We start from the raw sequence: 25,361 nt of genomic DNA, 5'->3' as shown, positions 1-25,361 counted from the left end.
TTACTGCATTCCTTCTTTTATTTACATACATGTTTTTACATGCTAGTTTGCTGTAGTAATCAGGGGAAGGAAGTGTCATCAGCAAATGTGATTTGAAAACGTTAATCAACAGTATCATACCATAACCTTAAAGGGGGTAAGAATGATGTATAATGTAGATCAGATGTGTCATTCCTGGTGGATTATCTTCATCTCCCATAAGAATTCCAGCAGATATTTTTCGCCTGTAGCATTACCATTACAAACATATTACAAGCATTTTTATCAATCAATTAAACTTTATTTTCACTTGGTAATACATTGACGGTAACCATAATTTTCAATGCAGCCAAGCATTTACAATTAAACTCAAGTGATGAGTCTGAAGATTGAAGGAGTTAAATAAATGTGACTTAATTTACATTTAGAACATTTTATTTGGATTTATGTGAAATGTCTCATAAAAGGATGTGTCCATAGTGTCCACAATGCAACAATGCAGATCCCAGTAGGCCAGTTTTGTCTTCAGCACTCGCTGTAGTTGAACATTGCATTGAAGATTCCTCTCCAATCTTTTCGCCCTTTGTTCAGCAGCAATAAACGTACAATCAGCACCTGACCAGTATTCGTGAATGAGCGTAGGTAGGCTGCATCAGTGTTCTTGGTCAAAGGTGTCAACGTTCATAGTAACTCCAATGTGCCATCCACCAACTGGAACCTTTAAGAAACCAACTACATTGTCACTTCTTTCCATGCTTCATCGATTTAGCTCGTAAATACTTGACTGTTTCTTTAATGTTTGCGTCATTGGTGGTTTTCACCAAGTGAACCATTCTCCTGAAACCGTCCTCTAGTCCTGCGCCACTCGTAGCTGAACACGGCTGGACAAACCAGTCCCTGTTGTTGCACGTTTTCCTCAGGTTGAATCTCTCTGTGATCTCCGTGGCCGTCAGGGCTCCTCCAACGTCCTGCTTATTGGCGAGGACAACCACAGGAAGACCCTGGAGATGCTCGTTTTTAAGGGTGTGCTCCAGCTCATGTTTGGCTTCTTCCAAGCGTCCATTGTCCGAACAGTCCACCACGAAAAGAAGGCCGGCCGTGTCTTGGTAGAAACTCTTCCAATGCTCCCGCATTTTCTTCTGGCCGCCCACGTCCCACACGGTCACTGTGATTTTCTTCCTGTTCTGCTTGGCGTCAATCATCTCCACGTTGAATCCGACGGTCGGAGCAGTCTGGAAACGCTCGTCGTATTTGAGCTTGTAAAGGAGAGTGGATTTACCCGATCCGTCGAGACCCAGCAGGAGAACTCTGGCGTCCGGCAGTCGAGATCCTTTTAGGCCCATTGTTAACGTTCTAAATGATCCACAGCGACTTTCAACTCCAGACTTGAACTTGCTGTTACTTCCCTGCTGTTCTGTTGACACAGTGGTTTGTATTTTACTACTAGCTGATTTATTGTGTCCTTGCCCACTTATCTCTACTCACAACTCTTAGATAAGGCATCCGGGTGGGTCAAAGTATGACAGACAGCACCTTCCAAATCACATGGTGTTGAGATATTCCATAAATAAATGAATAAATAAATAAATAAAAATACATACATGACAGTTCATTTATAAAAAATCAACTGATTGTGCACATTTTCTTCACACTGAGCAAAAACACTAGAAATAAGTGGTCATGTAACCATAAATTCAAGCAAAACACTTGAAAGCGAAACACAAAATGTCTACTGCTATATGGACATGATGAAAAAAAAAACTTGAGCATAAAATAAACTTATGGTGGATCTTTTTCACTTAATTTACAGCCATTTACTTCACTGTCTCTTTTGATTTTCTTCACTTTCCTTCGATTTTCAACATCCTTCGCCATTGCCGCCATTTTCGTTTCGTCTTGTCGATAACTTTTGACTCTAAGCTGCCCTCTAGTGGATGTACGTCTTAACAGCAATGCCACCATAGAGTACACATTAAAGTAGAATAAGTACTTTTACAGCAATTGTAACAGACACATTTGTTTTCATATGTAAAAGGAGTATAAATGAGCCTTAAACTCAACACAAGGAAATCAAATCGAATTGAATTTTCATTCATAGCATATTTATCTTGAGACAAATCCAGCATACCAGTGCCAGAGTACATGCCAATCTTAATATAGACTTGGGTCTGTTGCACAAATTGCTAAATTACATAGTAAAGCATCACTTACTTCCTAAAGTCCTGAAGTATCAAGAAATTGAAGATGCAAAGGAATTACTCATAAATAGGTAAAGTAAAGAAATGAAAGAAAGACAGAAAAAAAGAAAGAAAAAGGAAGAGGTTATAGTTGTAGCATAGCATCAACCTGAAGAGTCTCCAAATAAAATAAAGAAACCAGTTAAAGAAGAAACCAGACTTCCTAATGGTTTTCCACACTTCCAAAACAGGATTTCATCATGTTTCAAAATAGCATCTTTTCGAAACACAATTCCAGCATGTTTCATCATTTCAACCAAACTGTTGTGTGATATCAAAGCTTGGTAGATGGTCCGAAGCTTTTCCCATCAACACGTTTGTCCTCCAGGTAAACCCAATCCAGTCGATTGTTCATTCTCACGTCTTTCCACTATTTTCCGTCGGCTTTATCCAAACTCCTCCGGCCAGATCCTCCACGAAAACCAGTCCAGCGCAGTGGCAACTTCTCCTCCTGCTCTCCCAAGCGGACTGAGGTGTGGATTCTTTTCCAGAGATAACCGAAATCCTCTTCATACAGGAAAGGCCACACATCCCGTGTCCTAGGTACCGGAAAGCTGGAGACGATGTAAAGGAGTGGTTTAATTTCTCACATATTTGTCGAGGTTTCCTAGATGACGCCGAACCGCACTGACCCATTTTTCTTGGATGAGATCGTCCTGATAGTTTTACAGCAGCAGGTAGAGTAAGTCTTCTATCTTCTGTCTTGAGGTGTGTTGAGTGTTGTGCCCTTAAGCACAAGCCTTTCTATATATGTGCCACTTCGAGACACTTAAAACAAACTGGGTTAATAGTGATGTCATATGCTGTCAGTTCCAGTAACATGGTCCGTGGCGAGTGATGCGATGCCCCTTTCTGTAAGTTACTCGCTCAGGCAGTGACTCAACAGTATGTAGGGCTTCAGATCCTTGGTTTTACAATGCAGATGCTATTTTGAGAACCCGCACCTGCCACCCTCTCTGTGTAGGAATGCGTGTCACTCATGGACTGCGAAGAACGTCAACAGCAAAGCTCTGGAGTTCAAATAAGAGCGGCGACACATGGCAGGGCTGCCGCCACTTATAAACACCTAACGCTCAGCCGCACATGAGCTTCCTTCATGCACGAGACCTTCTGTCAGGCCAAGAATAAAATCAGGAGACAGATTTAGGCAGGTGAAATTGAGAGCTCAAGTTTCGCAATACCTTTTCTAAAACTGATTCCCTTGATGTTCCCGATAAATAACACCACGGTAACTTTAATATCTTTACCAGTTATTTTGTGTCTTTCTATGACTCATGTACTCGCTCTGGGCTGGGTTGGGGTAATGGTGGGGTATAGGACAGAAGATAAAGGGTATATCATACATCATGAGCATGTGGTTGAGGATAGAGTTGGAGACAGAGCTAGGGGAAAAAGTTATGGAAGTTATGGGAAGCATTGGGGATAGGGTTGAGGATATAAAACAGGCATATGACATGATCGTGTTGGAAAAATAGCTGTAGAAAGGGTTGGAGATAAATAAGACAATGATATGACATGATCAGGTTGAAAAAAAAGTTCTAAAAAGGGTTAGCGATAAATTAAAAAGGGATATGACATGGTCGAGTTGAGAAAATAGTTGTAAAAAGGCTTGGGAATGACTAGAAATTCAACATTATAACACTTAATTAATCCCCAAAGGGAAATTAGACAAACTAATAGAGAAATTAGAGTTGGGGTTGGAGATAAAGTGATTTGGTTGACAACTGAGTTAAGCTAAATTCTCACTTAATCACCAATGAAAATTAGACTAAAGCCCTATCCGGACAGGATTAGTTTCTCAGGGGGCTCAAGTGAAAAATATTTCACACTTCTACTCAGTGATAAAACTCTTTCATCCGGACTGCAATTTAAAAAACAGGATTCTCGGTCACATGACATCGCGTTCAGTAGCTCCTCCATTTCCACACTCTGTTGTGTTTTTTACGTGGATCTCCATGGAAACGTGCGTCCAAAGTGTAAGTACAGTGTGCGGCAGAGGACAAATAGCTATTTTATTAAATGAAAGGAGACAAAACTAAGAGATGTGCGGACTGGACTAAAATTACCGGAGGACCACGAAAAGAGTTCAGAGAAAAACAGTAGATAATTCAGCCTGTAATTTTCTCAGAGGACGCCTGAGAAAAACACGTACATGGTCGATCCGGAGGGGAATAAAATGACAGAGGATAAAAACCCCCATAAAAGAGAAAATTACCCCAGAACCCCCTGAGAAACTAATCCCGTCCGGATAGGACTAATATAAAATAGTATAGAGATTACAGAGGGTTGAGAATGCATTGGGATGAGATTGGAAACAGGATTGGGTATGGATAACAATTTATTAATAGTCAAAGGGAAATTAGAAAAAAATAAATAAATAAAAGTTGGAAATGGTTCAAATAGGTGTGAAATAGGTTAGGGGGTGGGGATAAAGCAGTGATACAAAATGTGTTTGGATTAGAGTTGAGAAAAGTGTTGACACAAGGGTTAAGATAACTTTATTAATTTATTCAAAATTTAGAATTGAGCGAGAGTTTGGAATAAGGTTGAGAAAAGAGTTTGAAAAAGAGGATAAAGTTTGGGAACTGCTCTAAGATTGGGAGTGCTATCAGTGCTGGAACATCAGTAGTTAAGTAGTTACTCTATCAGAGTTCTGAAAGCAAAAGGCATTTTTATTAGGCTTCTTGCTTCAAGGTTTCATACCCACAATCATACCAAGCACGCAAAGACAAACAACACAGTCAACAGGCAGCAGCTTATCGTCTTATCAAAACACTGTGCTACTGGTGCCAATACTGAGTCACGTTTCACACCATGTGAAATGCCATCCAATAGATTTAAAGAAAATAAAGAAAATCATGGAAGTGGCACTGAAAGTTATGCGTACATTATTGTAGTCTTGTGAGAGAAACAGTTCAGCAGCAAAATGTCAGTATCAGTGTCAACAGAGACGTCTAAAGCACCAATCAGGAGTCGCTGGGAATGAACAGTAATGCTACAGGCAAGTATTATATACACAACATGTAAAATGATATACTGTACATGTAAAACCATGCTGTCTAGAGCTAAACTAGAGCTAAATTAGGATGCTTTCTGCCCCTGACTGGAGCTTTCTACACTACACTGTAATGCTGGGCTAATATCTGTATTGCTGTGATAAACTAAATACAGGCGTTTGAGCTGAATACTGGACCTGTTGCTTTATAGCACCTCAATTTTGAATGGGGTCATGCAGAATGTGGTGGCAGATCTTCAGTTCAGTTCAGAGGTATCTCTATGTACCCTAGCAATACAAACTTTTATTTTATGTTCGTCATGCTAGACACATTCAGGCTGAGAAAGAAAAGAGTTAAAGTGACTAAATAAAGTAAAAAGAAAGATTTCTTTCATCAAAGATTTAGAGAAATGCTGTGAAATATGTTTAAAAGGTTTGAGCTCAAGTTATGCAAAGTCAAGTCATAACATTATGACCACCTCCTTGTCTGCACACTCCATGTGGTTGGTGTGGTGCAGTGGATAACACCACCACCTTACAAGGCGCTCTGGATAAGAGTGTCAGCTAAATGCAAAAAATGTAAATCTTGTCCCAGTATTATAGTTTTATAATACTATTTTTTAGTATTATAATTACCATACCGCAACTAGATATTTTAAATAAAGAATGAGACCATTAAAGAACTATAAAGTGCTCCCATATGCTCTGTGGGACTGATTAAAGTGCAGAAACAAGGAGGTGTTCATAATATTCTGATTTGACTGTGCAAGTTTGATTTAGCGTTGGACTGAAATCATCTGATAATGTAATTAGTTGTATTTTTAATCACTGAAAAATAAAATTTTACAGTTTTACCTCCAGCAGCACACATGCTACAGCAGCAGCAGTTTCTTTATCACTTCAGTTTAAGAGTCTTGACTATTGGAACCAATACATGGGATAAGTAAGGTATAACAAGCAGCATCAGTGTAAATTAATACAGATCCACATGGATCACTCAGGCAGGATTTGATATTTATCCATTACATTGCGTTACAAAAAACAACGTGCATTGGCCAAGGCATTGTACTTTAAATTTGCTATTACTCCTTCAAATGAGTGTTTCAAAAACTCCACTTCAACATCCGGGTTGGGTTAAGTTATAGAAAAAAGACTTGAGAAGTTTAAAAGAAGTGTCCGTTTGGCACAGTGGCAGAAATCGGAATTGATCATAGCCTCAGTAAGCATGTATTTATTCATACATGCACATGCTGAGTCCAATATTCATGTCTTCTGAGGTTTAGATTAGGTAAGGTTTACGGCAGGCAGATTCTAACAGGCTCTACTCTCCAGTCTTAGTGCTGGCACTGCTCCTGAACTTCACCACCATGACGGTGATGTTGTCAGGACAGCCACGATAGAAGGACTGCAGGACGATGCTCTTGGCGCCGAAGTGCGGCTCATCCAGTCGCTCTCGCACGAATCGCACGGCCTCCTCGTTACTGAAGGCGTCCCACAGACCGTCCGAGGCCAGGATCATAAACTCGGGCTGCAGCTTGTCCAGGTCAAACGTCAGGATGTCCGGGTCGGGGATGACCACGTTAAGGTTCTTCAGGGGGTAGTCGCCGAGGGAGCGGGACATGGCCAGGATACCCTGCACTCGCCACGAGCCGTTAAAGCTGATGAAGCCACCTGGTGGACAAAAAAAGGACATTCTCTTAAACTGAGGTTTCTATACTAGTACATCTCATTAGTATACAAAATTAGAATATCATTAAAAGGTTCCTTAATTTCATATAAAACACAGTGGATCAACACCAGCAGATGACATGTCTCTCCAAACCATCACTGATGGAAACTTCACACTAGACCTCGAGCAGTTTGGACTGTGTGTCTCTCCACTCTTCCTCCAGATTCTGATCCCTTGATTTTCTTTAAATGAAATGTAAAATTTACTGATGATCAGTGATGGCTTGGAGAGACATGTCTGTCATCTGCTGGTGTTGATCCAAACATTTGGACATGTAGTGTCCATCCAGATGAGTGCAGCCCTGAGGCAGCCTCTCTATTACCTGCTCTTTTGATCCTTTTGCGCTCCTTCAGCTGGTAAGGCTTGTGATCGTGAGACAGAGCCACAGCATTTCCATCCTTATCACAGAGGACACCTCGAGAATCTCCCACGTTAGCAACAATCAGCTCCCGGTCCGATAACAGAGCCACTAAACACGTAGTACCTGTACAGGTAAGGAGGAAAAAAGATAAGCAACTTAGTGTCTGTTTGGTGCAACTAGGAAGTCTTGATAATGTCAGTGTTTAATGTTTTATCTAAAGTATTTTAGACAGAACTAAACATGAATAGATTAAAAAATTTGCTTTTATTTGGCTGTAATGGACATGTAAATGGTATACAGGTGCATCTCATCATCATTGAAAAGTGCGGGCAGTCCTGCTGAAAAATGAAATCTGCATCTCTATAAAAGTTGTCAGCAGAGAGAAGCATGAAGTGCTTGGAGAGCCACGTCATCTGCTGGTGTTGATCCACTGTGTTTTATTATCAAGTCTAAAGTGCAGTTTTATTTTCCCGCAAAATCTTACAGCACTTCATATCTTACCGCTTCCCTCTGCTGAAAACCTCAATGGAGATGTGGATTTCATTTTCCAGCAGGACTTGGCACACTGCCCACACTATACCAAAAGCACCAATTGATCTTATATAATATTCTAATTTTCTGAGACACAGATAGTCTGGCTACCTGCTTCTTCATGTGAGGCAGAGAACCTTTCCACCATGTCTCGGTCCACAGTCAGAATGCGCTGCTCCAGGATGGAGGCATAAGAGAGCTGAGTGTCCTTCTTCTCGCGCTCGTACGCCTGCAGCTGCTGCCTCAAAGCCTCGGGCAGGTGCGCCTTTACATAGTCAGCAGCTGCCTGCAGGAACAAGGAGCATCAGGACAGAATTAATGAGATGCAGGCAGGAATTAAAGGAATTCTCCACAAGGACAAACAGAGGAAAGTTCTGCAATGTATGAGAATATGTTGTCTGAAAGAGCACTTAACAATAAGCAACCTTGTATTTATTATACTCCATGATTTTTGCTTAAATTGTGAAGCCCATTACTGATCAACAAAGCTAAGAGCCTCTCCTTCAGTCTAAAAGAGAGAGGATTTGCGTATGAATGAGAGTTGAGTGAGAGAATAAGAGAGAGGTCCTGGAAAGGAGGTCATCTCAGGTCACCCCAAGTCACCCATCTCCTCTTTGTGCTCCAGTCCCAGTCAAAAAGACCCTTTTAATTATGTATTGTGACCTAGCTGCAGAGTAATGGGTATTATTACAGACAATAGGCATTTTAAAACCCTGGTAATTACTATATAATTAGGTGTAATTACATGTACCAATACCCCTTTACTTAGAAGCTACATAATGCTGCACTTCTCTGTTAATTACCCTTTATCAAATGTACTGTATTTGTTTTACTATAAGGCGCACTATCAATGAACGTCTGTTTTTGGGTCTATTTTCATAAACAAGGCGCATTTTAAGACACACTATAAGGAACTTCTAATTTAGCAGGTCTTGCCACTGGATGGTGGTGGGGGTGGGGTGCCAGCTAAGTAAGTTAAGTAAAGCTAAGCTAAGTAAACAAAACTGTAATAATAAAAAAACAAAGACGTTCTTTTAAAGTCAAATGAGAGCTGGATTTAAACCTACACCGATTTCTCTCCTAAAAATTGTTTATTTGGGTGAGTAAAGACTGGAGCACTAAGGCTGGAGCATTAGCATTAGCGGCTAACCGCACCAGCAGTGCTAGCAGGGGTTAGGAGCAGGCTACAGGGCAATATTATTAATAATAATAATAGGAGTTTCCTGGTTTGAATCATGTTCATGTAGCTTGCTATCGGCTACTGGAGCACCATTAGAGCACAATTGGCCTTGCTCTCCCTCTCGCTCTTTCCCCTCATCACTCCTAGAGTGATGTGGATTAGCACAAGGCTGCGTCTGTGAGCTGATGTATCAGAACCGAGTCGCTGCGCTTTCCTCCGAACGTTCGCGCTGTGATGCAATTTGGCAGTGCTGCATCAGCAGCCAGTATAAACTGGCCTTTGCTCCCGTAAATAGAAAGTGCGACTGTTTAAATCTTTAGGCAACATCTTTCCAAGTAGAATAGAGACAGATTGAGCCCCTTCAGCGGTTCGCGCTGATGCTGCAGAGCTTCTGGCTGTTCTGTTCTGCTTATTCTGCAAAGCCTGCTGCATATGCAGTGTCTCATTGTAAATAATGCATAGGTTTCTCCGAAAAATGCTCCAGTCCTGCTTGCTCAAGCAGAGTAAAGGCCAAGGCTTCAGTGTCCTTTTGAGGACAGGTATTAATTATGTTCGCCGCTCTGATTTCATTATCGTCAAGGCAGCCTTGAGTCACTGTCGCGGGATCGATCGCTGAAGTGCGCTGGAAGGTTTCAGAGTGTTCTGTTACTCTGGAGATTCATTTTATGGGCAGGGTGAGAGATTAGCTAAGGAAATATATTCAGTTATTTCTATAGGTAACCTATTACAGGCTGTTTATATTATTTTTTGCATTTTATTTATATATTATATATAAGTAGGGCTGTAAGACATCATGTTTTTATCATTATTGCTATGTGCTAAGTTTTCATTGATAAGCACATTGAAAGATATGCAATAACAAGTGTAAATTTTTAATGAAATAATAGCAATGTAAGATAAAATAATGTAACGTACAATACTAACGTGCAGAATATTTAATGCAATGCACATAAACTATAAACAAAGAATTATTCAAAAATATGCATTTTTTAAAATCACAATATTATTGTGGTTGCTAGTTGTGATGTTATGACTATATTTAGCAGGAAGCCTTATGTAAAATGCAACAATTCAGACATAAATCTCAAATCCCTGCTGAGCAGCCTGCTCTAATGGCCCTCATTCATAATTCCAGTCATGAGCAGACAGACAGACAGCTCTGGGATTATTATAGCATCCTCCAGAGCCCCGTCTGTATGAACAAATGTCTTTGGTCATTAGAGAGAGCGGCCTCATCCGCAGACTACTCATTCACATCATTATAGCGGGCACTCTCTACTTCCTGCGGAGACTGAGGAAAGCACATCTCCCACCCCCCATCATCACCAAGTTCTACAGAGGGACTGTAGAAAGCATCCTGAGCACCTGCATTACCGTCTGGTTTGGGAATTGCAACACCTCAGACCGCAAGACCCTACAGCGGATAGTGAGGACAGCTGAGAAAATCATCGGAGTCTCTCTTCCCTCCATCGCCGAGATCTACACCACACGCTGCATCCGCAAAGCCAACAGCATCGTGGACGACCCCACCCATCCCTCACACGGACTCTTCGCTCTGATGCCGTCTGGCAGAAGATACAGGAGCATCCGAGCCTCCACTACTAGACTCTGCAACAGCTTCATCCACCAGGCAGTCAGACTTCTCAACGCACAGAGACAGAACTGAACCCCCACCCCACCCACCACTCACCCAACACACTCGCACAAAACTAAACTGTACACCCCCCCCCCCTTTACACTCACAAGAACTGAACTTCACCCACACACACACCCAGTCAGCACACAGAGGCTGACATGACTTTATTTGCTGCACTCTTAAAAACTATAAACTCTACCTCAGTAACTGCTGTGATTATATATGTTCTATATGTTACAGTATGTCACACATCTCTGCACCTTATCCCCACTATACACTTTATTATACCGTATCGGTACTGCACTGTCCTGTCTTTAAATTGTCTCGTCCTTTGTATTTATTGTATTTACTGTTATTTAGTGTTATAATTTTATAATTTTATGTTGCACTGTCGTCACTCCTGCACTTTATGTTGTCTATTGCTTGTTGTTCTATGTTGCACCATGGTTCCAGAGGAACGTAATTTCATCACACTGTGTACCTGTACTCAGATGTAATGACAATAAAAGCCTCTTGACTTGACTTGACTTGACCAGAGGGCCAGAATTATGTAATCAACTGTTTCATCTGCTATTTTTAATGCAGGGCTTTGTATGGATCTATCGTAATACAACTCATAAAGTCTAGATTTTCAGATGACCGAATGCGCGGAGCATGCTGAGCCAATGAAATGAAATTAGCTCTTCCATTTTTGGCCAGTGGAGGTTTTATAGCCATTGCTTGAATCTATTTCAGGATATTATTGTGTTATTAACTGAATTATTAACTAAAGTGGTCAAAACTGTGATTTCCATTAACAGCAAATAGTAAAAACAAGCAATTTTCATTAAAATGAATCCCTTCCAGCTCTCAAGCAGCGTGAAAGCATTAGTCATGTTCGTGAAAATTCTCCAGGTCATATTCAATTTCCCTTCTGAAACCAGTCCTCCCTACATGATGCTACCAGTACTGAATGGGCGAAGGCTAGGATGATTTTTCTTTGTGAACTACAGCCCTATGATTTCTGTTTTTTGTCCAAAAATATAAAAAAAATAAAAATCAGCACTTAAAAAAGATGAGTTTCTTTGATTTTACCAAATTGAAATCTGTAATATAATCAAGAGGAAGATGGATGATCACAAGCCATCAAATCAAGCTGAACTGCTTGAATTTTTGCACCAGGAGTAAAGCAGCATAAAGTTATCCAAAAGCAGTGTGTAAGACTGGTGGAGGAGAACATGATGCCAAGATGCATGAAAATTATGATTAAAAAACAGGGTTATTTCACCAAATATTGATTTCTGAACTCTTAAAACTTTATAAATTATGCATTATTTGAGGTCTGAAAGCTCTGCATCTTCTGTGTTCTTTCAGCTCTCTCTCATTTTCTGCAATTAAAATGCTCTAAATTAAATATTAGAACTTTGGTCTGTAGTTTATCGAATAAAACATCAATGTTAATTTTACTCAAACATATGTAATGACTTGTCATGATATCAAAGTTGACTAAAAATGTATAAAATGGGTTCTACAAACTTAGCTAATGGGCTGTTAATAGGGGAAGTAGTATTATAGAATTACTGTAAATTGATAGTTGTAGTGTATTATTTATAATTTATTTCAGATAAATAAAAGTGAAATAAATACAAATAACATTCACACAAAAAGTAGTTCATTAAAATATCTCCAAAGTTTTTGTATTATAGCATTATTTCTATGATTTCATCATATGAACTGCTGGTTTGGTAAAGCTGTCCTCCACTGGTCCACCAGGTGCTGGAAAATCTGGAATTTAGCTTTGTTTTTCGAACTAACTAATATATGAAATAGAATATTACATATATTCTTAACACTTTAATTTCAATTAATAGTTATACTGTCTTTATTTAGTATGTATACTGCTGGAAACCTTAATTATTATTCATTTTTAAATAATACAAAGTCTAATATTCTAGTCTAATATCTAGTTTGGATCTCTTTGGAGAATCAGTATCAGTTACCAGAAGCTACATTAAATATGCTTGTGGAGCAACAGTCAACAGGGAATTGGCTAACTTGGTTAATGGGTCACAAATATAGGGTCACACTGACATCAGAGTGTGGCGTTCTAACAGTTCTGATTGACTTACAAGATCTATTTTAATGAATAACTCTTCTTCTATGCAGAATCTCAGAGCTCAGAGGAACATTAAGGCAGTAAGAGCCACACTACCTAAAAAAATATGAACATCTGAGGTAATCCCAGGAGGATGGGGGATCAGAGGGGAAGTGACAGATGTCTCCCAGACTGGGGGAGGGAAACCACGGCCGAACACAACAGATAAGCATCTGTGGCTGTGAAATTAGCCAGCTGAAACTAAAGCCTTTGTTCTTTAAACTCTGACTTTTGGTGATAATCTGAAAGTACAAAGCTGGTACACATACAAAGAACTGGAAAATAGAACTGGTTAAGCCAGCCTCCCCCTGATCCTGGCTCTGGTATATCTTAGTGTTTTTCTCAGTTTCAATCTCATTATAAAATTAGGATACAGGTAAGAATGAAGAGTGAAGATGACGATAGAGGTAATATAACTAAACATATAAAACTAAATAAACAATCAGAGAAATTACTGTAATAAATGGATATTAGGGGTGCACTATATAAATATGGCACAATATTTTAGGGTATAATATCATTCACCATATTCAAAAATGTTGGCAATATGATTGCGTATGATATGATATGGCACACCCTTATTAGAGATTCAGTTTTTTTGTAAAGAAAAGATAATAAATCCCTACATTTATTACTACTTAAAATGGATAGACCACAAGATGTGTGAATTCCTGGTTTCTGTGCAGGTTGTTTTGTGTTTCTGAAGGGAATTTTTTCACAAGAATATAGTGCAAAGTGCAAATATTGTATGTATGTACTGATTTCTGAAATCAATATTGTTTTCATGCCAATTTTTAGTCAGAAAACGTCCTCATTATCCATATTATTCCTTTACTATTGTCACCTTTCCAACAATATCGTGAGACGCCCTGTGAATCCCATCCTTAAGGCCAATATATACTTCTGCATCAAACCTACGCTTTAGCCTACGGGTCACCATAGGCATATCGTAGGCCGTAGCCCATGCCATAGCCGATGCGCACTTCCTTGTTAATGTAACTTCCTGTCACATGACGTGAACAGCCACAGCTGTGATTGGTCCACCAGGCCTCGTGTTCCCACCCACATATTCCAGCCTTGTCGGTTTAAACTGCAGAGCGATGCAAAGCTGCTGATATGCGCACACAGAAGTATAAACGCACTCCAATGAGCAGCGCACTCTTGGATACGCAAAGACTACGGCATAGGTTTGACGCAGAAGTATAAACTGCCCTTTAGCAGTCATGCAAGCATGCAATTGCATGCACCACCTGCCACTTTTTTCCAATGTTAAAATGGGTGTGTTGAAACAAAGTAAGCATTAAAATGATGTCCTACGTCACCTCGCCGCCATGGCCGTCGAAAATGCCGAAGATGGACGGGTGGCTCCTGTTGGCCAGGTCGGTGAGCACTTCGAAGCGGTCCTCCATGTGGTCTCGTCGGCCCTGGATGGAGTACACGGCAACGTTGGCGTCCTGGAAGCCCCACGTGTTGGAGAACTCGGCGTCCAGGGCGCGGAGACCCCCGAGACCCTCGTGCGTCATCATCATCTCAGCCACTTTGCCCTTGACCATCCTGACGGCGTCGCGGCTGGACTTGACGATGGTCTTAACCTCGTCCGTGTGGAAGAAGTAGCTCCACAGGGCCAGGCTGATGCACAGGAGGAACAGGGTCTCCGGCCGGAGAAGAAAGTAACGCATGATGCGACCAAGGAGAGACAGCAGAGTCATTGTGTCTGCTATCATCACACGCACGAGGACAGCTGGAGAGACTACACAACGACGACACGACGACGACTGGGGACGACTGAGGACTGTGACTACAACTGCTTATTCAAATTACTCCATTATTATGCAAAGTAAAAGAGCAGGTTGATTTACAGTAACACTGGAGATATCTGGACAGATTACAGATACTTTTCCATCATAATTTATGAATGAAAATCTATAATATAAATAAAAATAAATCAAAAACCTGCCCACGTTCAGACTCCTCGCGCCCAGTCGCAGCACAGTCTTAAGAAAGCAGGCTAACGCTAGCCGCGGCTCGGCTATCCTCCGGGCTAGCGGCCGCACCGGCTGTGAAACCCCCTCAGCGCTGAGAAGCCGGGCTCCTCCCGGCCTGTTCAACAGCTAAAACACGGCTTTCACCATTAAACACCAGCACACACACAGCCATTCTTCACTAAACACATTAAACAGCGCTACATCTAAAGCCGCGCGCAGCCGACCTCCGCTCACTAACATCACAACAAACGCGCTCATTAGCATTCCGACTAGTCCCGCCCCTCCTGCGCTAGGATTGGTTGGCTAGTGGCGAGCGTGAAACTACTGGCCAATCCTAGTAAAGACAGCCGACACATTAGGAGCCAATCCCGGCGCACGGAAGCGTGACTTCAGTGGAATACAGGTGGGAAAAAAATTACGAACAGCATAAAAAATCCACCGTGTTTAAGAACAGCGTGCTTTAAAAAAAGCCTTAACCCTCTATAGCATGAGTTATATTTGTATATATTTGGAAAGAAAGAAAAAAGATGTTTTTATTTGGGAATGTTAAAAAATAGATTTAGAAAAATAGATGGGTAGGTAGATACTTTATTGATCACAGGGGGAAATTCTGGACACCTAGTAGCAGATACACATAGTACATATGAACTAGAAAATAAGGATGAGATATAATGATACAGATAAAAATACAAGAAAATATCAAGTATAAAAGTATAAAGCACGCAGGTAGGTAGTTAGGTTGGTAGGTAGGTTAGACAGACAGACAGACAGACAGATAAGATATAATGATACAGACAAAATACATTAAAATATAAAGTATAAAAGTAGAGTCTTTAAGTGTCTGTGTAATGAAGGTAGTGCAGTTAAACTCTGCAAAACAACAATGAACACCAGTTACTGTTTATATTGAGAATATAATAGATTTATATTGGGAACTGATGATGATCAGCCATACAGTGCAAGAACACAGGTACATCACAATTTAGCAGTGCAAATTTGCAAAGATGTAAACAGTGGACAATAAATAAACTAGTGGTGCAGAATAGGGTAAAACCATAAAAACAAAATGCAAAACTAATATTGTTTAACGTTTATCTGAAGACAAATCACTGATCTGATCTCTGTTGGGGCTCAGTTAAACAGAGAAAAAGAAAGACTTGAGTAAAGAAAGGAAAGAATTTGCATTCTGAGCAGCTGGCAATGCGGCTGTGCCATTTAGCGCCGTTTACTTGAGCCTGTTGAAGTTAATGCATGGGCTCTGTAGGGGCTGTTGAGAAGGTGGAGAAGAGTAGCTCAGGTAACAGTCTATACACCACTCCCAGCACACATATAAGCCCCCGTCTTCTCCTGCCAAATGCCACCCTTGTGTGCTGAAACTCTACAGCAGTAGAGTAAAGTAGGTGAGCTGTAAGAGGAGATTCCTCCACACTGTGTGGATTCAAATGTATGGGTCGTGCTGAGATAATCTGTTTTAACCAAAATTTGTTAGGCATAAGATTGTATACAATAACTAACCAGCGCCTATTTCTGATGCCAAAGTTTTACCTTTGGCTGTGCTTTGGAAAGGTCATTGGGTGGCACAGTGGCTTGGTGGTTAGCGCACTCGGAGGAAAGCGCAGCGACACATGATTTCTTGACACATCAGCTCACAGACGCCTTGTGCTGATCCACATCACCCTAGGAGTGATGAGAGGAAAGAGCACCATCTAACCACCCAGTGGAAGCAAGATCAATTGTGCTCTCCCGGGGCTCCGGCAACTCATGTCATGCTGCATGACTGGGATTCGAACCAGCGATCTCTTGATCATAGTGGCAGCACTTTAGACCATTGGGCCTACTAGGCACCCCAGAAGCGAAATTCTTAGACGAAGATCTCAACAATGGATTAAGAGTATTATTATAAAACATGACATGATGGTTTTACTCAATAAAATGTACAGAGATCCTAGATAGACCTTCTCCAAAGTTGCCCACAGCACAGTTTTAACTGCATCAAATAACATGCTGACAACACTCGCCAGTAAATCACACTCACCTCAATGCTATTGTTCACTTTTCATCTCACATTGGACACTGGATTCAATTCAGTAGAGTTCATGGCCTCCTGTGATCATAAATCACTGGATCATTGGAAAAACCACCAGTGCCCCAATGGACCAATTTATCAGCAGCACAATCAATGACTCAAATGTTCTGGACTATTGGCTTTGAGCTCAGTTGTAAAGCGGAATAATGGTTATCAGTCTCATTACATCCATGAGTACAGTGAACAGGGTTGTGCATGGTTGACCTCAGGACCTCCAGCTGGTCACCCTGTTGTATCATAAAAGTCACTAGTGCTAAATTTCCTTCAGCTAGGTTTCAGAAATGTTTGCCACGACTTTGTTTCATGTTCCAATTACTCTTACTCAACTTCGCTTTGAGCTTCGGCCAGACTCTGCTGGCTTTGAGAATTCTGAGAGCCTTGATTTCTTGAGCGAAGTCTTGACCCCGGGCTCAACGTAAGAAAATTTGCTTGTTGAATGTTCTGGAGGCGGATTGTGTGTGTGAAGCGCGGACGTTGTGGTGAAATGGTAGCGTTCAGTGTTAGCGTTTGAAGGGGTGTAAGGTACATGAACGTTCTCTCCCAGGTGTGGTGCGTTTACACCTTCGAGACCTCGCTGAAATCCCCCACGTTTCTGATCCTCTTTGATCCATGGGAAAACCATGACTCGTTCAGCCTCATGCTTATTGTTCTGAGGGGTTTAGACGTTCTTGATTGGGTTTTTTTGAGAACATATCAGGATTCTTTTGAAACATATTTGGAACTCGCTTATCTTTTTAGAAACGTCAGCATTACAGCCTTATATAAAAAGGTTCACAGAAGTTAAATGTTCTGAATGTACAGTTTTAGGAGAAGCTTAGCCAGAAAATGTGAAAGCTCTTAAAAATGACCCAATGCCATTGATGAACCTAAAAAAATTCAGTTTAAACCTCCACAAAATTCAAAATTTCTTGGAAGAAACCCTAAATTAATTTACACTTTTAAAAAAGGAATGTACTAAAATTGATTTTAAAAGCTTAAACAACATATGAACCACTTTTGATTCCCTAAATACTAAACAGAAATTATATTTTCCCAGCTTAATCGCCTATTATTTTCACTTTGCCTTTTATTTTTACATGCATTTGTTCACCCTGTCATGGCAAGCTGCGTGGTAGTAAAAAATTAGCATTTGACGAAGACCGAGAGTGGCAAACATTTTGAACTGTTTATTATAATTCTGTTATGTTTTAAAGATTCATGTTGATCTTCTAAAAATATTAAAATGACCTTTACATTGTACAGTGACAGGTTGGACAGCTTATTTATTGATTTATTTTTATTTAATATTTTTGAATGCTGAACATGCAGTAAGTGTCCCTTGAAAATAAAATAGTATAAAGGTTATGATGTCACTGATGTTTACTACATTCCATAAATCCATATGTGTCTCTTAATTATTTTCATGTCTTTAATGTTAATCTACAATGTAGAAAAAAAATAATATGTAAATAATTTGAAAAAAGAAAATAAAACTTTGAATGACAAGGTGTGACCAAACTTTTGACTGGTACTGTATCTCTCTATGGAAGCACATGCTAGCGTTCATCTTCCCAGCACTTGAGAAGCTTTGAACTTGTGATATTCTGGCAGAAGTGCCAACTTTTATCTGGTCCCTTTTGAAAATTAACTATGATTTCACTTTTTTAGTTTTACAGAATCACAGTATCATGATATCATTGTTAGTAATCGAGGGCACCGTATTGCGACAATGTTAACTAATATTAACCCACCGATAGTAATTATGATTAATGTGTAGTTAACCATGATTCTACCATGAACTACAGTGGTATCTTAATCTTAAAGTTTTACACAATTACTAAAAGGTTCATTATAGACCTAAAACATGGTTCTTCTGTGGCAATTTAGTTTGAATTAATTAGCATGGTATGTTAAATGCGGTGCATTTAGTGTGTGTGTGTGTGCATGCAAGGTTTACGGATGCATGAGAATGAGGCTGACTGATACGATACCCACTTAAAAACATCTCATTAGTTTCTGCTCAGGTATCACACCCTCAAACCCATGCCAAGTACACCCCACCGGACCCTGCACACCTGAACGGCCTCTTATTGGTTGGGCCCAGGGGAGCGGGGAGGCCCAGGCTGTTAAAAGGTGGCAGCAGTGATGTTGGCGAGGAAGGGCGAATGAGAAGGAGCTATTCCATCAAGAAGGTAAGTAAGTTCTGTCGTTTTGATAAACCTGAGTTTAAATTTGTAGCAATTTAGGCTCTCTGGTAGAAAACATGGCTGAACCAATGCAAATGGATTGCAATCCTGGGTAAGAGGAAGAGAATAGTTTATGTGAACTTTCACAAAGTAAGCTTTTTGTAAGGCATGCTTTTTGTAAACATGAAATATGTTTTTTAATTAAATTAATTAAATAAAATAATTTGAAAGGTTTAATTGTAAAAAATGTTGTTTGAATGGAACAAGCTTTATTTATTTTTCCGTGTCCTAATATTTATCATTCATTGAACAGTGGCACTTGTTTTTTATTATGATGTGTTTAAGAAATCTGTGCGTAAAACATCTGTTAGTTGGAAAACTACAGCTCTGTAAAAAAAATAAGAGAGCACTTAAAAATGACGAGTTTCTTTGATTTTATCAAATTGAAAACCTCTGTAATATAATCAAGAGGAAGATGGATGATCATAAACCATCAAACCACCAAACTGAACTAATTGAATTTTTGCACCAGGAGTAAAGCAGCATAAAGTTATCCAAAAGCAGTGTGTAAGACTGGTGGAGGAGAACATGATGCCAAGATGCATGAAAACTGTGATTAAAAACCAGGGCTATTCCACCAAATATTGATTTCTGAACTCTTAAAACCTTATAAATATAAACTTGATTTCTTTGCATTATTTGAGGTCTGAAAGCTCTGCATCTTTTTTGTTATTTCAGTCATTTCTCATTTTCTGTAAATAAATGCTCTAAATGACAATATTTTTATTTGGAATTTGGGAGAAATGTTGTTTCTTTTCTTCTTTTTTTTTAAAAAAAAAGAAACTTTACTGATTATTTCCAAATTCACATGAAATACACACAACAAAATTACGCATACATAGACATCATTACATGTACAAGATTATGAATTAATAATTAAAAAGACAGAAAGTCCCAAGCATTACCTATGTGATGTTAGGTGTCCAAAGTCTTTGGTCTTCTGAGTTCAGTAATAACGTTCACTTACATATAGATGCTCAATTGTCATACGACATCTTGAGTCCCTTAATTTATGTTTCACAATGCACAAAATCAATCAATTTCAAAGTCTGAGAGTGTATCTTCAAAAATACCAAATATATATATATATATTTTTTGGATTAATTTGACACAAGGTTTGGATCTTTTACATTGAAACAGAAAATGTTCCAGCGTTTGATTATTATCGATACAATATGGCATAGGACACTTTGATGTTTTGACAAAGCAACTCCATCTAACTACAGCTCTTACTGGCAGTCTTCTAATTGGGATTAACCAGGATATGTCACGTAATTTCTCAGATAAAATCCTACATTTAATTAACCAGTTCTTTGCAACGGACGGGCACTGTTATTTTTATTATTCAATAATTTTATATTTATATTTAATTATTTAAATGTAAAAGTAAGGACTCTTTATCATCCCTTATAGTGTTTTTTTTCACAATTTTCTGTCCATTTGCTAGGGTACACGGATACACACAGTTTTTTTGCACCATTGTCAACAAAATGCCCAGTTCTCTCCACCTGGTGATCTTGGTGACGGCACTAACAGTAGCAGTGGAAGAGGCTCTAGCATCTAGAAACCCATATCGACTCGGGGTGAAGCCCACCAAGAGACCTCAGGGTGGAGAAGGTTCCTCACAGCTGCCCTCCCGTGTAGGAGTTCGCCACACCACCACCATCAGCCCCATCCCCTCCAGCACTGCAGCCACTGAGGTGACCACAGAGTCCATCATGGACGCCTATTCCCTGTCTCCCACTGACAGCACCACCTACTCCAGCGATGCCTACTCCACTGACTACCACACCGAGGCCATGATGCCCCCTGGAGTTGGCCAGAGGAACTATACTCTGGACTACAACGAGTGCTTCTTCAACTTCTGCGAGTGCTGCCCACCAGAGAGGGGTCCACCGGGGCCTGCTGGAGAGAAGGGGTCACGAGGTCAGAATAAAGATTACTGAGATGTTTGATGATTTTAAGATGCTCAGTTTGAACTCAGGACCTTCTTTACCCTTTTTCTTTGTCTTTCTAACCAAATATCAGGTGTTCCAGGAGAGAAGGGAGAGATGGGACCTCAGGGACCAGCAGGGCCAACCGGATTTCTTGGAGCTCCTGGATTACAAGGAGAAAAAGGTCAGTTTTCCACACCAGACCTGTGGACTCGAGTCACATGACTTGGATTCAAGTCTGACTTGAGTAGCAAATTTGATGACTTACGACTTGATAAAAGATAAAACAAATACTTGTGTTATTTAAGCCTTTCCAGATTGAAAATAAGAATGTTATTAAAAGAAAAAAAAGAAGAAAATTGTAAATTAACATATGAATAACCTTATAATTTAAACAAGGTTCTCTTAACAATCTTTAAGTCATTCAAGATCTAAATAATCTACTGCGCATATATAATTATAATACAGTTATATAATACAGTAATATTTAATCACAAAAATGTAGCGTTTTGTATTGATTGCAGTGATTGCTGTATCACTGTAAAGCAAGCCGTAATGTACTGTACCTTACACTGTAGCACTGAAGTGAAGGTGCCATACTGAATTTGTCGCATTTCATATAAATTTTAAGTCACTTTAAGTCATTTTTAATAAGTTATACAATAATAAATATCAACCAATATTTATTGGTTATCCCGACAAATTAACTTCATACATCAGTTGGAGCACCAAATGCTCCAGCGGGCTAAGCCCTGCCACTATAATTGAGAGATCGCTGGTTCGAATCCCGGTCATGCATCTTGCCATCAGCTGCCGGAGACCAGAGAGAGCACAACTGGCCTTGATCTCTCTGGGTGGGTACAGTAGATGGCGCTTTTTCCCCTCATTACTCCAAGGTGGATGTGGATCAGCACAAGGTGTCTGTGAGCTGATGTATCAGACCTTCTTGCATTTTCTTTGGTATTTGTCTTTTTGTGTTCTTGATAATGTAACAAATAAAAGATCATCTCTGAATAAATCCAAATTAATCCATTGTAAATTGAATAGTAAGTATTATAACCTCTCACTTTTTGCTTGTTTTAGGAGATCGAGGAGATGCTGGAGATAAGGGGCTGCCGGGAATACCAGGACTTTCCGGGATACCAGGAGAGAAGGGTGGGTTTACTTATAATTAGGATCTAAAAGTTATGATTTGTCTTATTTGATCTAATTGTTGATTGTCATAAATCATGTAGTACAACTTTATTATTCCTTTGTTCAGCATTACTATTCCTTTGTAACATCTCCATCTCCAGGTGATCCAGGACTTAAAGGAGACAGAGGAGACATAGGTCTGAGTGGACTGAAAGGTGACCCGGGGGAAAGAGGGGAGCCGGGGCAAAATGGCACTAAAGGAGAGATGGGCGAGCCTGGCATGCATGGTCTGATGGGACCCGCCGGATTGGATGGAATGAAGGGGGAAAAAGGTGAAAAGGGAGGAACGGGGGAACCTGGTGGTGCAGAGAAAGGGGCGAAGGGTGACAAAGGTGAACCTGGGCCACCAGGACCAAAGGGGGACATGGGAATGCCAGGGTTCAATGGCACTGATGGGTCTCCTGGGACTGTGGGTGAGAAGGGAGATCCAGGGCTTCAAGGTCCTCCGGGAGAACCGGGCACAAAAGGACCACCTGGACCATCAGGGCAAAGGGGCATGACTGGTATGAAAGGGGTTCGAGGCTTCAAAGGGATGCGTGGTCTAAGGGGGATTAAGGGATCCAAAGGAGAACCTTTCATTCAGAAGCGTTCAGCTTTTAGCGTGGGACTCTTTCCGAGCAGGTCCTTTCCTCCCCCTGGACATCCTGTCAAATTCGACAAGGTCATCTATAACGAGGAAGGTCACTGGGACCCCAACATCAGCAAGTTCAACTGCACGTACGGAGGCGTCTACGTCTTTTCCTACTACATCACCGTGCGCAATCGTCCTTTACGCGCAGCTCTGGTGGTGAACGGAGTTCGGAAGTTGCGCACTCGTGATTCCCTCTACGGCCAGGACATTGACCAGGCGTCCAACATGCTACTTATCCGGCTGTCCTCCGGGGACCAAGTGTGGCTGGAGACGCTGAGGGACTGGAATGGAGTTTATTCCAGCAGCGAAGACGACAGCACCTTCTCTGGATTCTTACTTTTCGCTGACGCCACTAAAGACTAATTTGGTGAATCCTTGAGGGAATCTTTGCGCGGTAACTTCTCTGATCAGTGCCCATCGTCTAGGCGAGCAGTGACCCATTGTCTAGCCGGGAGCCGCCTATTCTACTTGAGCCTCATACAGAAAACATGCTTACTAACAGCAGCTGACGAGCAACTAATCACTCTGCTTTGTGTCGTATCATCTGAATCTGATGACAGAGTGCACCTTCAGGGATGGTTTTCCTAAATGGTAGTAAAGATAGTTTTAGATTTGATTTGAAGAATGTTTATTGGAGAGGAGATATGTAGCACTGCTATTATACATATTTTCCTGCTCGTATAATAATAAAAAAACAACATTGCACTTCATCATTGTGTTGCGTTTTTCTTTCCTTTTAGATAGGATAGATACACTGTGTCCAAAAACATCTAAAAAGCCCTTCAAATTGATATGGGCGTCTGTTGCTGATACTAAATTTTAATTGTGAACAGACAGCTTGACAGTAACTAGTACTACGTCCCATGGAAGGATATGAACGTACTGTATGTGAGGCTTCTTGTTCGAATGTGTAGATGTGATTTCTGCCAGCCAGTGAGTCGCTTGTCTGTTTACATGGACATTTTATGCCAGATGCTGCCGGTCACAATCATTGCCTGCTGTGGTGGCAAAAGTCAGGACGTATGTCCAGTGTATACACATATGACACTGGGAATTAAGGAATACTAAATGCCCAAAAAGCATAAATGAAATGAAATGTGGGGTTACTCTATTTACGGTCAATTTACATACTAAGGGTACAAACCAACCAGAGTCCGTTTTAACCGGACCAAATAGCGCCTTCAAAAACTCCCAATGGTCCTTATGCAGGAAGAAAAAACTTCTACAACAGTTTACTCCACCAGAGCAGCGCAGACGAGTGGTCTGACCACAATAACAACATCTGAATCTTTCTTCTGACTCATTCCCACAACCAATACTGATAATTTAGAAATAGGAATCAGGTCAAATCCTATAAATACATTGGTGTAAACATCAGGCCACAGAAGTTTAGAGTACATCACTTCTTGTTATGGCTGATTATGTGATAACAACTCCCTCAGAATGGTCTGCTCTATTGGTTGCTCTGGTTTATTTCAGAGCTCTGAAAGCCATGAAAGGCCTGCTCAGGTTAATAGCCAGTGGAAACGTTTTCTCTTCGGTGGTTTTCCTTCAGCCAGTCAGAGGTGGGTTGCATTTCTGGTCCCTTAGAAGATTGGTAGATCAGCCTCACCTGTGTTGTGATTCTTTTCAGCTGTTTTCCCATGTATTTAATACAAGCCTCTTTGTTCTGGCCTTTGTGAAGTATTTCCCTTGTTGTTTTAGCTGCATACTGAGCATTATTTCTTTGATTGTCGATTTCTGTTTATGACCTAGTTTTGACTTTTGTTTACTGTTTATCCCTTTAGGACTGCGTATTTGGCTCTGGTGTTTTGGATAGGCTTGTCTCAGGTATTTACCTGTGCTTGTTTTTTGACTACGTTTGTTGGTTCAGCCCTGTTGATTAAAGTTACTCCTAATTTTTACTGAAAGTGTCTCTCTCTAGTCTGTGGAATCACAGGCAGCAAAACAACCAATTTCCTTTGTACTGTATTTTTCGGACATTCTCAGACTTCAGTCTTTCCAAAAATTGACAATACACCTTACAATCCGGTGCACCTTATGTATGAATTCTATCAGTCAGGTTTTAAGGAAGTACAGCGTTATACAGGAGTTTCAGTGAAGTTTCTCCAGCTCTAAGGCTGGAGCAGTATTAGTAAAATACTGGAATTCTAAGCTTACAGAAGTCCATTACTCACCTAAATAAACAGTTTTCAGGAGAGAAATCTGTGTAGACTTTGGAAGAAAAGTTTTTTTTTAAGAATTTAAGTAACACAGTTTTGTTTTACTCAGGTGCCCAACCCTCCGAGGGCAAGACCTGCTGAATTAGAAGGGAACCATGGCGACCCACTTGTTCAGTTTAACTATGCACAGTTACTAGTTACACTTAATGCCTTATAATCCAGTGATTATAAGGCCTTATGTATGAAAATAGATCCAAAAATGAGGTTTATTGATATTGCGACTTACAATTTGGTGCGCCTTATAGTCCAAAAAATATGGTAAGTGTCCAGAATGTTGCAACACCACTTATTCTATTGGCCAA

General features: G+C 40.4%; 4 protein-coding genes across 6 annotated transcripts in view; 2 read left to right on the top strand and 2 right to left on the bottom strand.

Annotated features, from left to right (window-relative positions):
* si:ch73-344o19.1 (platelet glycoprotein Ib alpha chain) overlaps positions 1 to 25,361 on the top strand; it is a 95,331-nt gene that overhangs the window by 20,909 nt on the left and 49,061 nt on the right. The gene's annotated exons all lie outside the window — the stretch shown is intronic.
* Positions 5 to 3,890, bottom strand: arl14 (ADP-ribosylation factor-like 14). The gene has a single exon (XM_015606201.3). The coding sequence runs from the start codon at positions 1,320 to 1,322 to the stop codon at positions 720 to 722; it is 603 nt and encodes a 200-aa protein (XP_015461687.3). The 5' UTR covers positions 1,323 to 3,890; the 3' UTR covers positions 5 to 719.
* Positions 4,865 to 15,031, bottom strand: ppm1la (protein phosphatase, Mg2+/Mn2+ dependent, 1La). Of its 2 annotated transcripts, none has more exons than XM_007250657.4 (4): positions 14,105 to 15,031; positions 7,944 to 8,118; positions 7,263 to 7,424; positions 4,865 to 6,882 (listed from the first exon to the last, which is right to left on the bottom strand). In XM_007250657.4, exons 1-4 carry the CDS (start codon positions 14,504 to 14,506, stop codon positions 6,533 to 6,535), a joined length of 1,089 nt encoding a protein of 362 aa, XP_007250719.3. In that variant the 5' UTR covers positions 14,507 to 15,031; the 3' UTR covers positions 4,865 to 6,532. The 2 variants fall into 2 exon arrangements, with proteins under 2 accessions (XP_007250719.3, XP_049338764.1); XM_049482807.1 differs by having other exon boundaries at positions 14,100 to 14,312.
* otol1a (otolin 1a) lies at positions 20,530 to 23,514 on the top strand. The gene is made up of 4 exons (XM_007250726.3): positions 20,530 to 21,004; positions 21,107 to 21,196; positions 22,096 to 22,167; positions 22,308 to 23,514. The coding sequence occupies exons 1-4, from the start codon at positions 20,569 to 20,571 to the stop codon at positions 23,198 to 23,200; spliced, it is 1,491 nt and encodes a 496-aa protein (XP_007250788.1). The 5' UTR covers positions 20,530 to 20,568; the 3' UTR covers positions 23,201 to 23,514.

Source organism: Astyanax mexicanus, chromosome 8 (assembly GCF_023375975.1).
Source record: "Astyanax mexicanus isolate ESR-SI-001 chromosome 8, AstMex3_surface, whole genome shotgun sequence".
In the NCBI taxonomy this organism is placed as follows: Eukaryota; Metazoa; Chordata; class Actinopteri; order Characiformes; family Acestrorhamphidae; genus Astyanax; species Astyanax mexicanus.
Note: the sequence above shows the minus strand (reverse complement) of the source record. Positions and strands in the feature narration are given on the sequence as shown.